General features: G+C 43.4%; 1 protein-coding gene and 1 pseudogene across 1 annotated transcript; both read right to left on the reverse strand.

The window, feature by feature from the left end:
* Positions 1 to 570: 570 nt before the first annotated feature.
* On the reverse strand, positions 571 to 1,138 carry LOC135549199 (tsukushi-like; annotated as a pseudogene).
* A 6,885-nt stretch (positions 1,139 to 8,023) lies between these two features.
* Positions 8,024 to 12,539, reverse strand: serpinh1a (serpin peptidase inhibitor, clade H (heat shock protein 47), member 1a). The gene is made up of 5 exons (XM_064981668.1): positions 12,349 to 12,539; positions 10,362 to 10,983; positions 10,148 to 10,246; positions 9,767 to 9,999; positions 8,024 to 9,453 (listed from the first exon to the last, which is right to left on the reverse strand). The coding sequence occupies exons 2-5, from the start codon at positions 10,957 to 10,959 to the stop codon at positions 9,151 to 9,153; spliced, it is 1,233 nt and encodes a 410-aa protein (XP_064837740.1). The 5' UTR covers positions 10,960 to 10,983; positions 12,349 to 12,539; the 3' UTR covers positions 8,024 to 9,150.
* Positions 12,540 to 14,491: the final 1,952 nt, after the last annotated feature.

The following is a 14,491-nucleotide window of genomic DNA, read 5'->3' on the forward strand; positions in this document are numbered from 1 at the left end:
AGCGCCAAGTCTAGGCCCAAAAGTCTCCTCAACAGCTGCTGAACAATTAATCAAATGGCCATCAGGCCTATTTACATTGATCCTTTCTTTTTGCACTGCTGCTACTCGCTGTTTATTATCTATGCATAGTCACTTTACCCCTACCTACATGTACAAATGACCTCAACAAACCAGTTCCCATACACATTGACTCGGCATTGGCACCCCCTGTATATAGCATCGTTATTTTATTGTGTTAATTTATTTATTTAGTAAGCTCATGAAAGCCATTGAACATGTTTAATTCACACAAACTTAATCTGAAAGTTTCAGTATTGATTATTTACAGTAATCTCAGTAAATATGGTAGCATGATTGCCATTGCTAGCTAGATAACTAGCTAAAACGGTTGCCGAGCAACAATCATTTCAAGAAGATTTGTAAGAAGATATTTGAGAAGTTCCTAAGAAAATTATGAAATCTTAAGATTGTTGAGGAATTGCACTTACAAACTATCTTATGAATTTTTTTTTTTCTTAAGAAGTTGCTTAACTTTTTGCATAAGAAGTGTTTTGTGAATCTGGGCCATAATCATAGGCTCATAATCTTCAGTGGAAGGCCCTGCAGCTTGGGCACGGCCCTCAAAAGGTTCTTTGCCAGATTGAGGATCTGGATGTTAGGAGGGCTCACCACCTGTGGATCCCTAGTCATGACCGTGGTCAGCAGGTTGTTGGACAAGCTGAGATCTTGGAGCCTTTTGCTGCTCAGGTCCACATCAGCCAGGGGCAGGCCAGAGAAGCAGCCCGGGGCCAGCTCCTCCAGGGTGTTGTGGCTCAGGTCCATGGTCTCCAGGTAGCGCAGCCTAAAGAAGGTGCTGCTGTTGAGTCTGGAGAGGAGGTTGTTGCTGACCAGGGTGGTGTACCCTGGCCCAGAGACGGTGGTGTGGATGGCGCTGGAGGACAGGTCCAGGGAAGGAATCCAGAGGGATGGAAATGGGGACCACCAGACCATGACCTCGGCCCACCCTGGTTAGGCTGAAGCTGTCGAACAGACTGAAGCTCTCCACTTCACAGAGACAGCCCGGGTGGCAGTCCGTCGCTGCAGCCACGTAGTGGAGGATGAGCAAGAACCAAACCCTCACACCCAGGAGACTGGACATTGCAAAGATGCAAAATGTTTTAATTAATTAGGTTTTAATTTAATTAGTTCATTACATTCCTCTTCAAGTATTTCACAAGAGTTTGGTTATTTAGGAGTCTATGAAGACCTACATTATTACGTTCTTTAAATCAGCACTTTTTCTCTTAGAATTAATTGAATGTCAAGCTCAATCAAATGTTCACATGCACAGAGATAATTAACATTAAAAGTTTTTATATTTCTGTTGTCAAAGGAGATGAAATGCTAAGGAAAGTAGGATTTCTTTTTTATTATTTTTGAACTTTACCCATTTTTCTCGCCAAAATCGTGGTATCCACGTTTTGGAGCCACTATCTTGTCTCATTGCTACAACTCCCGTACGGGCTCGGGAGAGACGAAGGTTGAGAGCCTCCGATACACAACCCAACCAAGCCGCAATGCTTCTTAACACAGCGCCATCCAACCCAGAAGCCAGCCGCACCAATGTGTCGGTGGAAACACTGTGCACCTGGCAACCTTGGTTGGCGCGCACTGTGCCCGGCCCACCACAGGAGTCGCTGGTGCGCGATGAGACAAGGATTTCCCTACCGGCCAAACCCTCCCTAACCCGGACGAGGCTAGACCAATTGTGCGTCGCCCCACGGACCTCACGGTCACGACCCCACGGACCTCACGGTCACGACCGGTTACGACAGAGCCTGGGCGCGAACCCAGAGTCTCTGGTGGCTGCAGTACAGCTCCCTTAACCACTGTGCCACCCGGGAGGCCGGAAAGTAGGATTTCAATAAAAATTGTGATATGGTATTTGGTCAGAGTTGATAACTTTATCTGTGAGTGAAGCAGGAGCTTAACCTGATGGTTGTAAATCAAAAAGCGTCTGTGTTCATTCATCCACCATGTATGCATCGCTCATAATCTCACATGGAGGGATTACATTTAGAGACACTAAATATTTTTTGTTAAAAGAACACATATCAGTCTAATATCATCAATTAACACTAGCAAATATTTTTACTAATATGCTGCTGTCAATATATCTTAGGTTGTTTTCAAGCGTTTCAGTTAATTGTTTGAACTCAGTCCGGTTCGCTTACTTTTTTGTGCAGTGTGAACACTCCAAATGGAACTCAGACCCCTCAAAAGAGGAAAACAAAAAACAAACAGACAATCTCCAGATGTGGTCTGAGTTCAGTTCGCTTGAATTCCACGGTCGGTTCCCTTTTTTAGCTCCCCAGGTTCGCTTGTCACTTGACTACCGCAACACCGTTTCCCCTGCCATAAACCATCACATTGGTGCTACAAAAGAGAGAAGTTGATGATGTGCAGGTTCCCTGAAAAAATGCGTGCTGTTTCTAGATATTGATTAGCGATTGTCAAGGATACACTAAATTCCAAAATGTATGGAGTTTTTAGTTCATATTATTTGTTTGCCATATATCTTAAGAGAGCTTCATAAACTGTTTATTGATAGTGTGAGAAGAAAACATATTTGGAGAGATTCACAACATAGGGTACAAAATCTATTCTAGCTCTTAAAGGGGCAGTAGCCTACTTTTGGGTGTACAATTTTAAATGACAGCATTATTTATTCTGAAATTATTACATTTCTATGTATTCTGTTAACAATCAAATGTAAATGTTAATAGTATCTTCTGATTACAAGTATTATGTCTCATATTTTAACATAGGTATATCTAGCTGTCCGATAAGGCATTCTAATTGAATGACTTGTCCTGCACTTTGTAAAAACCCAGTGAACTGGCAAAAGAGTTGAGTCCTCATTCAAAGACAAGGGCAGTGTGAATACAAAGCACATTAGACATTACATTTACATTACATTTAAGTCATTTAGCAGACGCTCTTATCCAGAGCGACTTACAAATTGGTGAATTCACCTTCTGACACGTGTCATTCTTGTGGCCCTGTGCTCTAGAGAACATCACACTGCTCAGATGTCTCATCATGTCAACCGGAGAGGTCACACTTGTCCCAGTCTCTGTTCCTGGAAGGGATCAGCTGTGCAGTGTGTGTGTGTGTGTGTGCAAGCTCTGTGGCGTCATGGTGAAATACCTGCCCAGGGGGCAGCATGGGGCACCAGGTGTGGCTGTACAAAGCACAGCTTATTCACTGAAATCTTCCATATACTATAAGTCAACCAACCCTATCTGAACTCTGGAACATGAATGAGCTGTTCCTAAATTTACCTAGTATTTTTGCATTAGCATTACTTTGTGTATTATTTGGTTACATATTAGATCATAAACGTTGGTACACTCAAACTATTGTAGTAGTACACACATAGGTCTAAATGCCTTTTCCTTTTCTCTTTCAATGGAATATTCCTACTTGGAAACCTTAAACCACACTTGGCAGTGAAATTGCTAGAGAGAACATAACACAGGAGGGTGTTATTCTAAATGTTGGGGGGACAGATTTGTTGCCAGCATGACTAAGACAATAACTGCATTTTGGTTTTATTTAGGAAATGGACACAGTATATTTGTTCACTAATTTTAAGCGCAACCTTATCTTTGACTTTGAAGGGTATAAATTCATTTAATTAATTAACAGACTTCTTTGAAAATGAGTGCATATACAGAGTGCATTATCTTGACTGTCCTGACAACATTCCTCCTTTCACAGCCTCTACAGATAGATGTGGAGTAAGCCAGTAATTTACCACAATAGAGGAGACCTGTTGTTATCATCCCTTTCCTTTCTCTGCTCTACCATTCTCCCACCAACACCATTTGATTTCACATGTGTGTACAGCATCACTAATTTAAACTACATCCTGTATCCTTTCTTTCAGGATCAAAAGTTGTGTAGGGGGCCATTGTATTATCATCTTCACAGATGGATGTTGCTTTTTGGTCATCAAATGAAAGGGAACTGCATTGAGGATTCTGCATTAAATGATTCACTTGACAAAAAACTAAATCCTTTATTGCAACACAGTAGAAATGTAAGCCATGTAGGCTATGGAATCTCTCATGTTCAGATCGTTAGCCTACAACAGGGAATCACAGACAGAAATTGTATGCTTGTGATCACCAATCCGTTACAATGTTTTTGAAATTATATGCTATCCATGACAATGTTTCAGGGGACTGCTATCCGTTACAGCTGGGGTTCTTAAACTTTTTTAGCCTAGGACCCAAATTAGAAATTCTGTGCTTTCCTGGGACCCAAGCTTAGGAAAATATGCAACTATAAGTAAATATTGGTACATTTCATTACCATTATGCCTAAAAAAAAGTAATATAGACAAAAACAAATAACAATGAAATACCCATGAATATATTTTGATGTTTATTTTTCCCCATTAAAAACTCTTTACATATCTGGCTCGGTTGGAACTGTTGCTGTTAAAATACAATAAATAATTTCATTCTGAACTGGAATAAAGGATTAATCACATCACACAGATGTATAACAGAACACACACGCACAGGCTTTTTGATCGTGCAACCCAAAGTATTCTGTATACATCTGGCCCTTCTGCGTTAACAAACCTCCAAACGAGCTTCAACGCCATACAACACTCCTTCCGTGGCCTGCAACTGCTTAAATCCTAGTAAAACGAAATGCATGCTCTTCAACCGATCGCTGCCCGCACCCGCTTGCCCGCCCAGCATCACTACTCTGGACGGTTCTGATTTAGAATATGTGGACAACTATAAATACCTAGGTGTCTGGCTAGACTGTCCTTCCAGACTCACATTAAGCATCTCCAATCCCAAATTAAATCTAGAATCAGCTTCCTATTTTGCAACAAAGCCTCCTTCACTCATGCTGCCAAACATACCCTAGTAAAACTGACTATCCTACCGATCCTTGACTTCGGTGATGTCATTTACAAAATATCCTCTAACACTACTCAGCAAATTGGATGCAATCTATCAGTGTCACCCGTTTTGTAACCAAAGACTCATATACTACCCACCACTGCGACCTGTATGCTCTCGTTGGCTGGCCCTCACTTCATATTCGTCGCCAAAACCCACTGGCTCCAGGTCATCTGTAAGTCTTTGCAGCCTTATTGCAGCTCACTGGTCACCATAGCAACACCCACCCATAGCACGCGCTCCAGCAGGTATATTTCACTGGTCATCCCCAAAGCCAACACCTCCTTTGCCTGCCTTTCCTTCCAGTTCTCTGCTGCCAATGACTGGAACAAATTGCAAAAATCACTGAAGTTGGAGACATATCTCCCTCACTAACTTTAAGCATCAGCTGTCAGAGCAGTTTACCTATCGCTGCAGCTGTACACAGCCCATCTGTAAATAGCCCATCCAAACAACTACCTACCTCATCCCCATATTTGTTTTAGTTTTTCTGACTCATCTCATCAGTATGATTGAGTGTAGTCTGGCCCAGGGGTGCAAAGGTCAACGGCAAGGCAATGGAGATACGAACCGCCCTTGCTGTCTCTGCCTGGCCGGCTCTCCTCTCTCCATTGGGCTTCTCTACTTCTGACCCTATTACGAGGACTGAGTCACTGGCTTACTAGTGGTCTTCCATGCTGTTCCTAGGAAGGGTAGGTCCCTTGAGTGGGTTGAGTCACTGACGTGATCTTCCTGTCCTGTTTTGCGCCCCCTCGGGCTCGTGTGGTGGAGGAGATCTTTGTGGGCCCTAGGACCATGCCTCAGAACTACCTGGCCTGATGACTCCTGGCTGTCCCCAGTCCACCTGATCGTGCTGCTGCTCCAGTTTCAACTCTTCTGCCTGCGGCTATGGAACCCACACCTGTACACCGGAAGTGCTACCTTGTGCCGGACCTGCTGTTTTTGACTCTCTCTGAATGCTCGGAAATTAAAAGTGACATTTACTCCTGAGGTACTGACCTGTTTCACCCTCTACAACCACTGCAATTATTATTTGACCCTGCTGGTCATCTATGAATGTTTGAACATCTTGAAGAACAATCTGGCCTTAATGGCCATGTACTCTTATAATCTCCACCCAGAAGACTACTGGCCACCCCTCAGAGCCTGGTTCCTCTCTAGTTTTCTTCTTAGTTTCCTGCCTTTCTTGGGAGTTTTTCCTAGCCACCGTGCTTTTACATCTGCATTGCTTGTTGTTTTGGGTTTTAGGCTGTTTTTCTGTATAGCACTTTGTGACATCTGCTGATGTAAAAATAAATAAATACATTTGATTGATTAAACAACTTCTCCCTGGGCGCCAATAACTTGAATGCCGATTAAGGCAGCCCCCTCTCCGCACCTCTCTGATTCAGAGGGGTTGGGTTCAATTCTCCAGTCCCTTCGGTGTGACCACTGTGACTCAAGCAGTGTACCCGTACTGTCTAGCTTCAACCCTCTGTCTTTTCAGATCTTGTTTTGTCAGATTACTTTGGAGCAGAGTTTCGTGGCCTCGTGCCATGGTGCATTAATGCAAAAGACAGCCTGTGGGACCGACGCTCTACAACACATAGAAATGAACTATAAATAAGTCCAGGCCCTGAAAATCATGAGATTGATGTGTGATCTTAATTGCATTATAGGCTATTTATATTTTATATGTTTTCATATAGCCTGTATGAGAACCAACTATTTAATAAGTTAAGATGTCAAAAACATTTTTCATCATTTGAATTTGTATGAAAAAAATACAAGCTGGATACATTTGATCTGCATTTAAAAATATATAAATGTAAGCAAAACAATACTTATTCTTGATCTAAGGGAGAAATAGTAAGCCCATTGAGCCCATGGGATGTTACATTTTGTTTGCCTACATTGTAAGCCACTAGATGGAGAGAGATGCCTAAATGATCCCCAGTGCCACATGATTACAGATAGGCATGCATGGAGCCTATTAGGATTATAAAACACTTAGACTTACTGTAGATGTCAGTTTACTCCTTTGACCAACTAGAAAACACTTGCTCGTATACCTATTTAATAACTCAGTAATGAATTACTACAGTAGCAACATATTTCAAGTTAATACACAGGTGTAGGAGCAACTCATTGAATCCCAACAACTGTCTGACCTGATCATCTTAAAGAGAGCCACAGGATTTTTTATTTCACAAGGTACGTTGACTGAGAACACATTCTCAGCAACAGCCTGGGGAATAGTTACAGGGATGAATAAGCCAATTGTAAGCTGGGGATGATTAGGTGACCATGATGGAATAAAGAACAGCTCAGGAATTTAGCCAGGACACCAGGGTTAACACCCCTTCTCTTACAATAAGTGCCATGGGATCTTTAATAACCTCAGAGAGTCAGGAAACCTGTTTAACATCCCATCTGAAAGACAGCACCCCAATCACTGCCCTGGGGCATTGGGATATTTTTTAGATGAGCAAAGAGTGCTTCCTACTGGCCCTCCAACACCACTTCCAGCAGCATCTGGTCTCCCATCCAGGGACTGACCAGGACCAACCCTGCTTAGCTTCAGAAGCAAGCCAGCAGTGGGATGCAGGGTGGTATGCTGCTGGGATGCAAACCTAACTTGGATATGTGAATGGTCCCATAACACTCAATCGGCCCATGGTGGGAATCCTGTGGGCTTCTTTGCCTATGGCATCCCACTCCATCTGACCAATAATTATATAAGGCTATGATCTGGACATAGTAGCTGCTATAGACATCTGCATAGGTTGTCAAGGTTTGGAGATGTGGCACTGGAGAGTATGACATGCACTGTTATGCAAAGCCACTCACTATACATACAGTAGATGGTGTTTTAGCATAACATTTGAAAGATATTAATTTCCTTTTGTAGCACAACCTTGTGAATTTTCTAAAGTCGTATAGCTGTAATTCCTTTTGTCCAATCAGTTGGAAACTCCTATTAGCTCCTGCACTTGACCTCACAAACCCTGCCATTCCATCCTAGTTGTCACCATAAGTTCGCCCTCGAACCAAATCACATTACAACATTCTTTTGTTTTACCATTTTATTGGAAAAAGAGAAAACTTCTAACTATCTCATACCATTCCATTGTTCCAAAAAAGCATATTCTTTTGTGGCAAAACGTGACAGTGTTGAGACAGGGCTAGGCTGATTAATCAAAAGTCTTCCACAGATATCACCTTTCTTTCTTTCACTCAGAGGTTAGTTAGCTAAAGAGTACAGAGCAGTGCTTTCAGTGCGGGTCAGTAAAAAGCCAAACAGAGGCGCGTCCCCTGGGTCATAGATTCATGTGCTTTGGGGGAGTGAACAATAGGCTAGCACCATGTAGTAAGATTGTGAAAAGGCTTGTGAATTAAAAAACATTTTTTTTACATTAAAGATATTGGAACCCACACGAATTTCACAAAGTCAAAATGTGATATTTGGTGACGGGTACACGGTAATCATAGCAAAACCTGTAAAGAAAACAGAAACACTTTACTTGCTCAGCACATTTGAATGAGATTATCACACAATGAGTTATTTTTAATAAAGAGTATGAATACCCCGACAATAGTAATTTGATGTTGACTTAATCTCAAGTAAACTGGTAGAAACAAATAGTCTGGAATTCAAAGTAAAGTGAAACAATAGTGAAACAGAGCGTGCATTCAGTTGGGATCCCAGACTGACAGACAGACAGGAGAGGAAACCCTGAGAGTAACACTGATTTTATATTTAAGGCGATAGTCTGGGAGATCATACTTAATGTAAGTATCCATCCTGTGATCTGCCCTTAATTAAAATACTCAAACATGCCACGTGGTGATGGTGATTACTAACTAGCCTGGAATCCAAACTGAATATCGCTTTCTATTCAGTTTGGATTGCAGGCTTGATGATGATACCATGTTAAGGTGAAGTTAATGTTTTTTTTGGAGTACACAATGCTTTGTTTCTTACAACACAGGACAAAATACACAAAAATATATTTCTGAATCATGCATTGTGAAAAACAGGCATGAATGTTGGCACATAGATGATGAAATGGGAATGTACTCTTGAGTTATAAAATGTACAATTCATTTTCTCTCCCTCCTCTCTTTTGCATAGGAAAATACAAACACATACACACACAAATGCCTGTGCATACAAAAACACTTCACCGAAGACTCAAAGTTGTTATAATTCATCTCTCATCTTCTCGCCCTTAGGTCGGACCAGTCTGCCGAGGAAGAGGATGGAGTTGGTCTTGGTGTCCTTCACAAGGAAAATGAAGGGGTGGTCAGCGTAGAACAACTTGGGGTTTTTCAGTTTATCGGTGCCAAAGATGCTGGTATTGATGGGGTTCCCATCAGTGTCCCACTCCATGGCAGAGGCATGGAAGACGTTGGACAGGTACAGGTCCTTCTTCCCAGAGATGTTGGACAGGTCCGCCTTGGTCTTATTCACAGCCTCTGTCAGACCCAGCTCCCCAAGGTGTTTCTGTGTGTGTGTGTGTGTGTGTGTGTGTGTGTGTGTGTGTGTGTGTGTGTGTGTGTGTGTGTGTGTGTGTGTGTGTGTGTGTGTGTGTGTGTGTGTGTGTGTGTGTGTGTGTGTGTGTGTGTGTGTGTGTGAGAGAGAGAGAGAGAGAGAGAGAGAGAGAGAGTTGTAAAGGAGTTCAGCCACCTAAGAGCATCGGGGATGTGTACTGTATAGTTAGTGTATACTAACATGTTATTCAAACTTGCATCTCATAAACATTTGATAAATGTGGTTTTCACCAATGACTTGTGCCATGTCTAGGTTTTTCCAGTACCTGGATGTTGTGGCTGACTTCCATGCTGACTTTGGGCAGAGACACAGCCACAGCCGTCTCCTTCAGCTTTCCCATCCAGTCATCCAGCTGCTTGCAGGTCAGCAGCTTCTCCAGCCTCTCCAGGGACTCCACGTGGTAGGGCATGAAGAACACCAGGCTGGATTTTTTATGGGCCAGGGGTATGCTCAGGATTAAAAGCTTATTCACTGTATCCTCGTGGAAACCATAGAGACCTGCAGGTACAACCAGTATGAGTACAGACTCAGAGACATTTCTAGAGCTTTTCTGTCCATCTTCCTTCACACTGAAATTAAAACACCCCAGTTCAGTTTAAATATACTGTTTAATATTATCTTGAGGGACATGTTGTAATTGATTAACCTGTGCGGTGCATCATGGGTACACCAACAGTGTGAGAGCGAGACACCAGGAAGCCACGGTTGTCCACCATCTTTTGGTGGAACTGTTCATCCCAATGGGCTGTTCAGATTGAAAGTAAAATACAATTTACTGTAAATATGTGAATGGATGAAAAACAAGACAAAAGAGAGAAGAGTATCTCCCAAGTGCTGGTGCTTTGTAAGATCAAACTCACGTTTGAAGAACATGGCATTGATGATCATGGCCCCATCGGTCCTCTCCACGTCCTTGGTGACCTCGAGCAGTTTGCCGTCGGTGGACTTGGCCGCCCAATCGTTGATGGACTTCACAGCGCTCTTCTTGTCCTTAAAGTTGATCTTAGTGTGGTCATAGTTGTAGTGCTTCTTGCTGCTCTTGACAAAGGCATCTGCGAAGTTGACCGAGCTGGGGCTGTAGATGCGATTGCTGATCTTCCAGGTGACGTTGCGGGTCTTGGAGTTGCTGACCTCCTCTAGGAGCTCGGCCAGGCCGGCGTGAAGCTGCTCGTCCTTTACCTTGTCGGCACTCAACACGGTCTTTACCTGGGAGGCGGTGGAGGCCTTCCCCCCGAGGGCCACCAGGCCCAGGGAAGAGGCCACAACCACAGGGGAGAATAGGATGTTCTCCAGGTCCTTCTCCTTGACCATGTTCTGGTAGAGGCTAAAGGCCAGGCTGGCGCTGTTGTTGGCCAGCAGGGTGGCGTGGTTACTTAGGACCTTGTCTGCCAAGGCGGCAGTAGCAGCGGAGGCTGTGGTGGCCAGTAGGGCCATGGCTACAAGGTTAGTCACCCACATAGTGTCAGAACGATCATTAAAGACCTGAGAGGGGACATGATAGAGCATCAGAGCAATTGCAGAGCAACAGAGTCTCAAATCTTTAGTGTCAGAGGAAAATTAAATGAAATTTGCCCTGGATTTTGAGAACAGAAAACCTTTGTAGGACTTCTCTCCTTACCCTTGCCAGTGATAGCACGAGTTAAGGAGATAACCCACTTCTCCAACCCGTTGTTGAGATTCAAGTGGAATACCACTTGTCCTTTATTCATCCTGGATGATGCAGAATAGACATGCTGTGTGGTATAAGCTTTCAGTATGCGGTCTGTAATGTAATTCATTGATGGAGAATCTGAGAGCAGGTTTGTCCATGCCAAGTTCAAGGCAAGACTCAAGAGCCACGTTTATACTGCAGCTGTAGAACACCTACGATATTTCAATCAAGCTCTCGCTTCATCTGGTGGACCAATCACTTTTTCTTTTCTCTTGCTACTCAAAGGAGTGTTGCCCTAAAGGAAGACTACACAGACAAGTGCTCAACAGGGTCAGATTTAGCTGCAGAATCTAAACAAAAGGATTGTATGCATCCTCTGAGGCTTGGAATTAGTGACCTTTTAAGCAGGTGCGAGGTTTCAAATGTTCCACTGTCTTTGAAACATTTGATCTTTCAGCTTACTCAGGCTGTCATGCCTGTGCTATAGGGATGATGTTTTCAAAGTTTTGTTGGAAGTACAGATGATTTCAAAATATTCTCAGTTTGCATCTATCATTTTTTTTAAACGGACCAATCAGCACTGCCACAGTGTGAGATAGTCTATAGGAGGAGGGATATTCAAGTTTACATCATCATCATCATTAATATCTGTCATTAAATTACACAGCTCATTTACCTCTGCGTAATCGATCGGATGCTTTCTCGAGTCTCGACACTCTCTACCACCATGTAAAGAGAGATGCCCCATGGCAGAGCAAACTGTGCGTTAGATCAGAGCACAGATAGTCTGTTGCTGGGTGGGGCCGTTACTAATATGATAGGCCTACTTTACAGACAAGGCACAGTTCAAAGCAGCATTGCCACTCAAATGATAATCACTTTTAATTGATCATCACAACATTTTCACTGTTATGTGATCCATTAACTAAGCGTGAATACTGAAGATGGAGGAAGAAGCATGTTTTAGCCTGGCAACTTTTCGCATGCATCTTTTCCATTCAACTGGCCTACAAAATGCTCAACGACATGAAGTTGTATTCTAATGCAGCACTACTTTCTCGAAAGGCATTTTATAACCCTAAGCCCAAAATGGAGGGACTTTTCACATTCCTGGTCAGACATTTTCCTTCAGTTAACACAGTTCAGTGAATATCCCTCCCCCACTCTCACTCCCATCTCATCCCCCTTTAACTTACCAGGCTCTTTCAGCAGTTTTACTCTAGTATCTCTCTCAGCTTCCACACGGACAGATCTTCAGCTGGTCTATAAACCGTGGGAAATGAATTTCTGGAAGTTGGGAAAATAACTATTTCAATGAGGTGCAGTGATTTTCCATGCACAGTGAGCTGAGCTGGGCCCTCCCACTGTATCCCATTACTGTGGAGCAGCTATGCAGAGGGACTTTCCCCCTCCAGGTCCTAAAGCCTGAGACACACTGAGTGCTCATTCACACTGTCAACAGACATCTGGCAGAGTTTCTGTAATGTTCATAGTTCTGTATTCTGAAATGATGCTTATTTAATATACTGTACCCAGTTTTAGACCATGCAACATGATTTACCATAGCCCTACTGCAAGGCTGAAGGCTGAAGAATAATCATTTTTAGGGTGTAGAAAGTACTTCGGTATTATAATTGTTATGATTTAGTAAAGTTTACTTTCTAGTTGCAAAGGTTTTACTGTCCACCTCTTCCTCCCAGTGCCACGTTTGCGGCTGTGTCTGTCTGATTTGTGAGGCTTGTACCGTGGGATGCAGGAGGGGGATGTGTCCATTCAATGCCGGGCCATGCCAAATTGTTAAAATGCCCTGGTGTCTAACGGCACATAGTTTGATTCTATTTTCCCAAAAATGGGCACCATTTTTTCCTCTGTGGACATGCAGTTTATCCAATTATTCCTTGTCTAAAAAGCACCCATTTAGGTACTCTCAAACATAGTAGTGTTTCTACTGAGCAGCAATAAAGTTGAGGAAATCACTCAACATGCCACAGTAGCCCAGTGTTTGGTGCCAAGGAATTTGTGACATCATATTAGAAATTAGGTCACATTACATTGGCTACGCCTCAGCACTGCTAGAGTGAAAAGGCTATGAATAAGAAGCATGTTCTGTTGATGTTTAGATTACTGAACTACTTACATAGAGCCAACATTGGTCTGAGGACGAAAAAAGTAACCCCACACCATATCTTCAATCTCAACATGAAAAGCATAGCTTTCAGCTACATGTTTAGTGCTTTTGTACTAAACTCAGTAAACAAAGAAACGTCCCTTTTTCAGGACCCTGTCTTTCAAAGATCATTCGTAAAAATCCAAATATCTTCACAGATCTTCATTGTAATGGGTTTAAACACGGTTTCCCATGCTTGTTCAATGAACCATAAACAATTAATGAACATGCACCTGTGGGATGGTCGTTAAAACACTAACAGCTTACAGACGGTAAGGAATTAAGGTCACAGTTATGAAAATGCAGGACACTAAAGAGGCCTTTCTACTGACTCTGAAAAACACCAAAAGAAAGATGCCCAGGTTCCCTGCTCATCTACGTGAATGTGCCTTAGCCATGCTGCAAGGAGGCATGAGGACTGCAGATGTGACCAGGGCAATAAATTGCAATGTCCGTACAGTGAGACATCTAAGACAGCGCTACAGGGAGACAGGACGGACAGCTGATCATCCTCGCAGTGCCAGACAACATGTAACAACACCTGCATAGGATCGGTACATCCAAACCCCACACCTGTTGGGCAGGTACAGGATGGCAACAACTGCTCGAGTTACACCAGGAACGCACAATCCCTCCATCAGTGCTCAGACTGTCCGCAATAGGCTGAGAGAGGTTGGACTGAGGGCTTGTAGGCCTGTTGTAAGGCAGGTCCTCACCAGACATCACCAGACATCACCGGAAACAACGTCGCCTATGGGCACAAACCCACCATCGCTGGATCAGACAGGACTAGCAAAAAGTGCTCTTCATTGACGAGTCTCATCAGGGGTAATGGTCGGATTCGCATTTATCGTCGAAAGAAAGAGCGTTACACCAAGGCCTGTACTCTGGAGCGGGTTCCATTTGGATGTGGAGGGTTCGTCATGGTCTGAGGCGGTGTGTCACAGCATCATCGGACTGAGCTTGTTGTTATTGCAGACAATCTCAACGCTGTGCGTTATAGGGAAGACATCCTCCTCCCTCATGTGGTACCCTTCCTGCAGGCTCATCCTGACATGACCCTCCAGCATGACAATGCCACCAGCCATACTGCTCGTTCTGTGTGTGATTTCCTGCAAGACAGGAATGTCAGTGTTCTGCCATGGCCAGCGAAGAGCCCGGATCTCAATCCC

This window comes from Oncorhynchus masou, chromosome 12, assembly GCF_036934945.1.
Source record: "Oncorhynchus masou masou isolate Uvic2021 chromosome 12, UVic_Omas_1.1, whole genome shotgun sequence".
Classification (NCBI taxonomy): domain Eukaryota; kingdom Metazoa; phylum Chordata; class Actinopteri; order Salmoniformes; family Salmonidae; genus Oncorhynchus; species Oncorhynchus masou.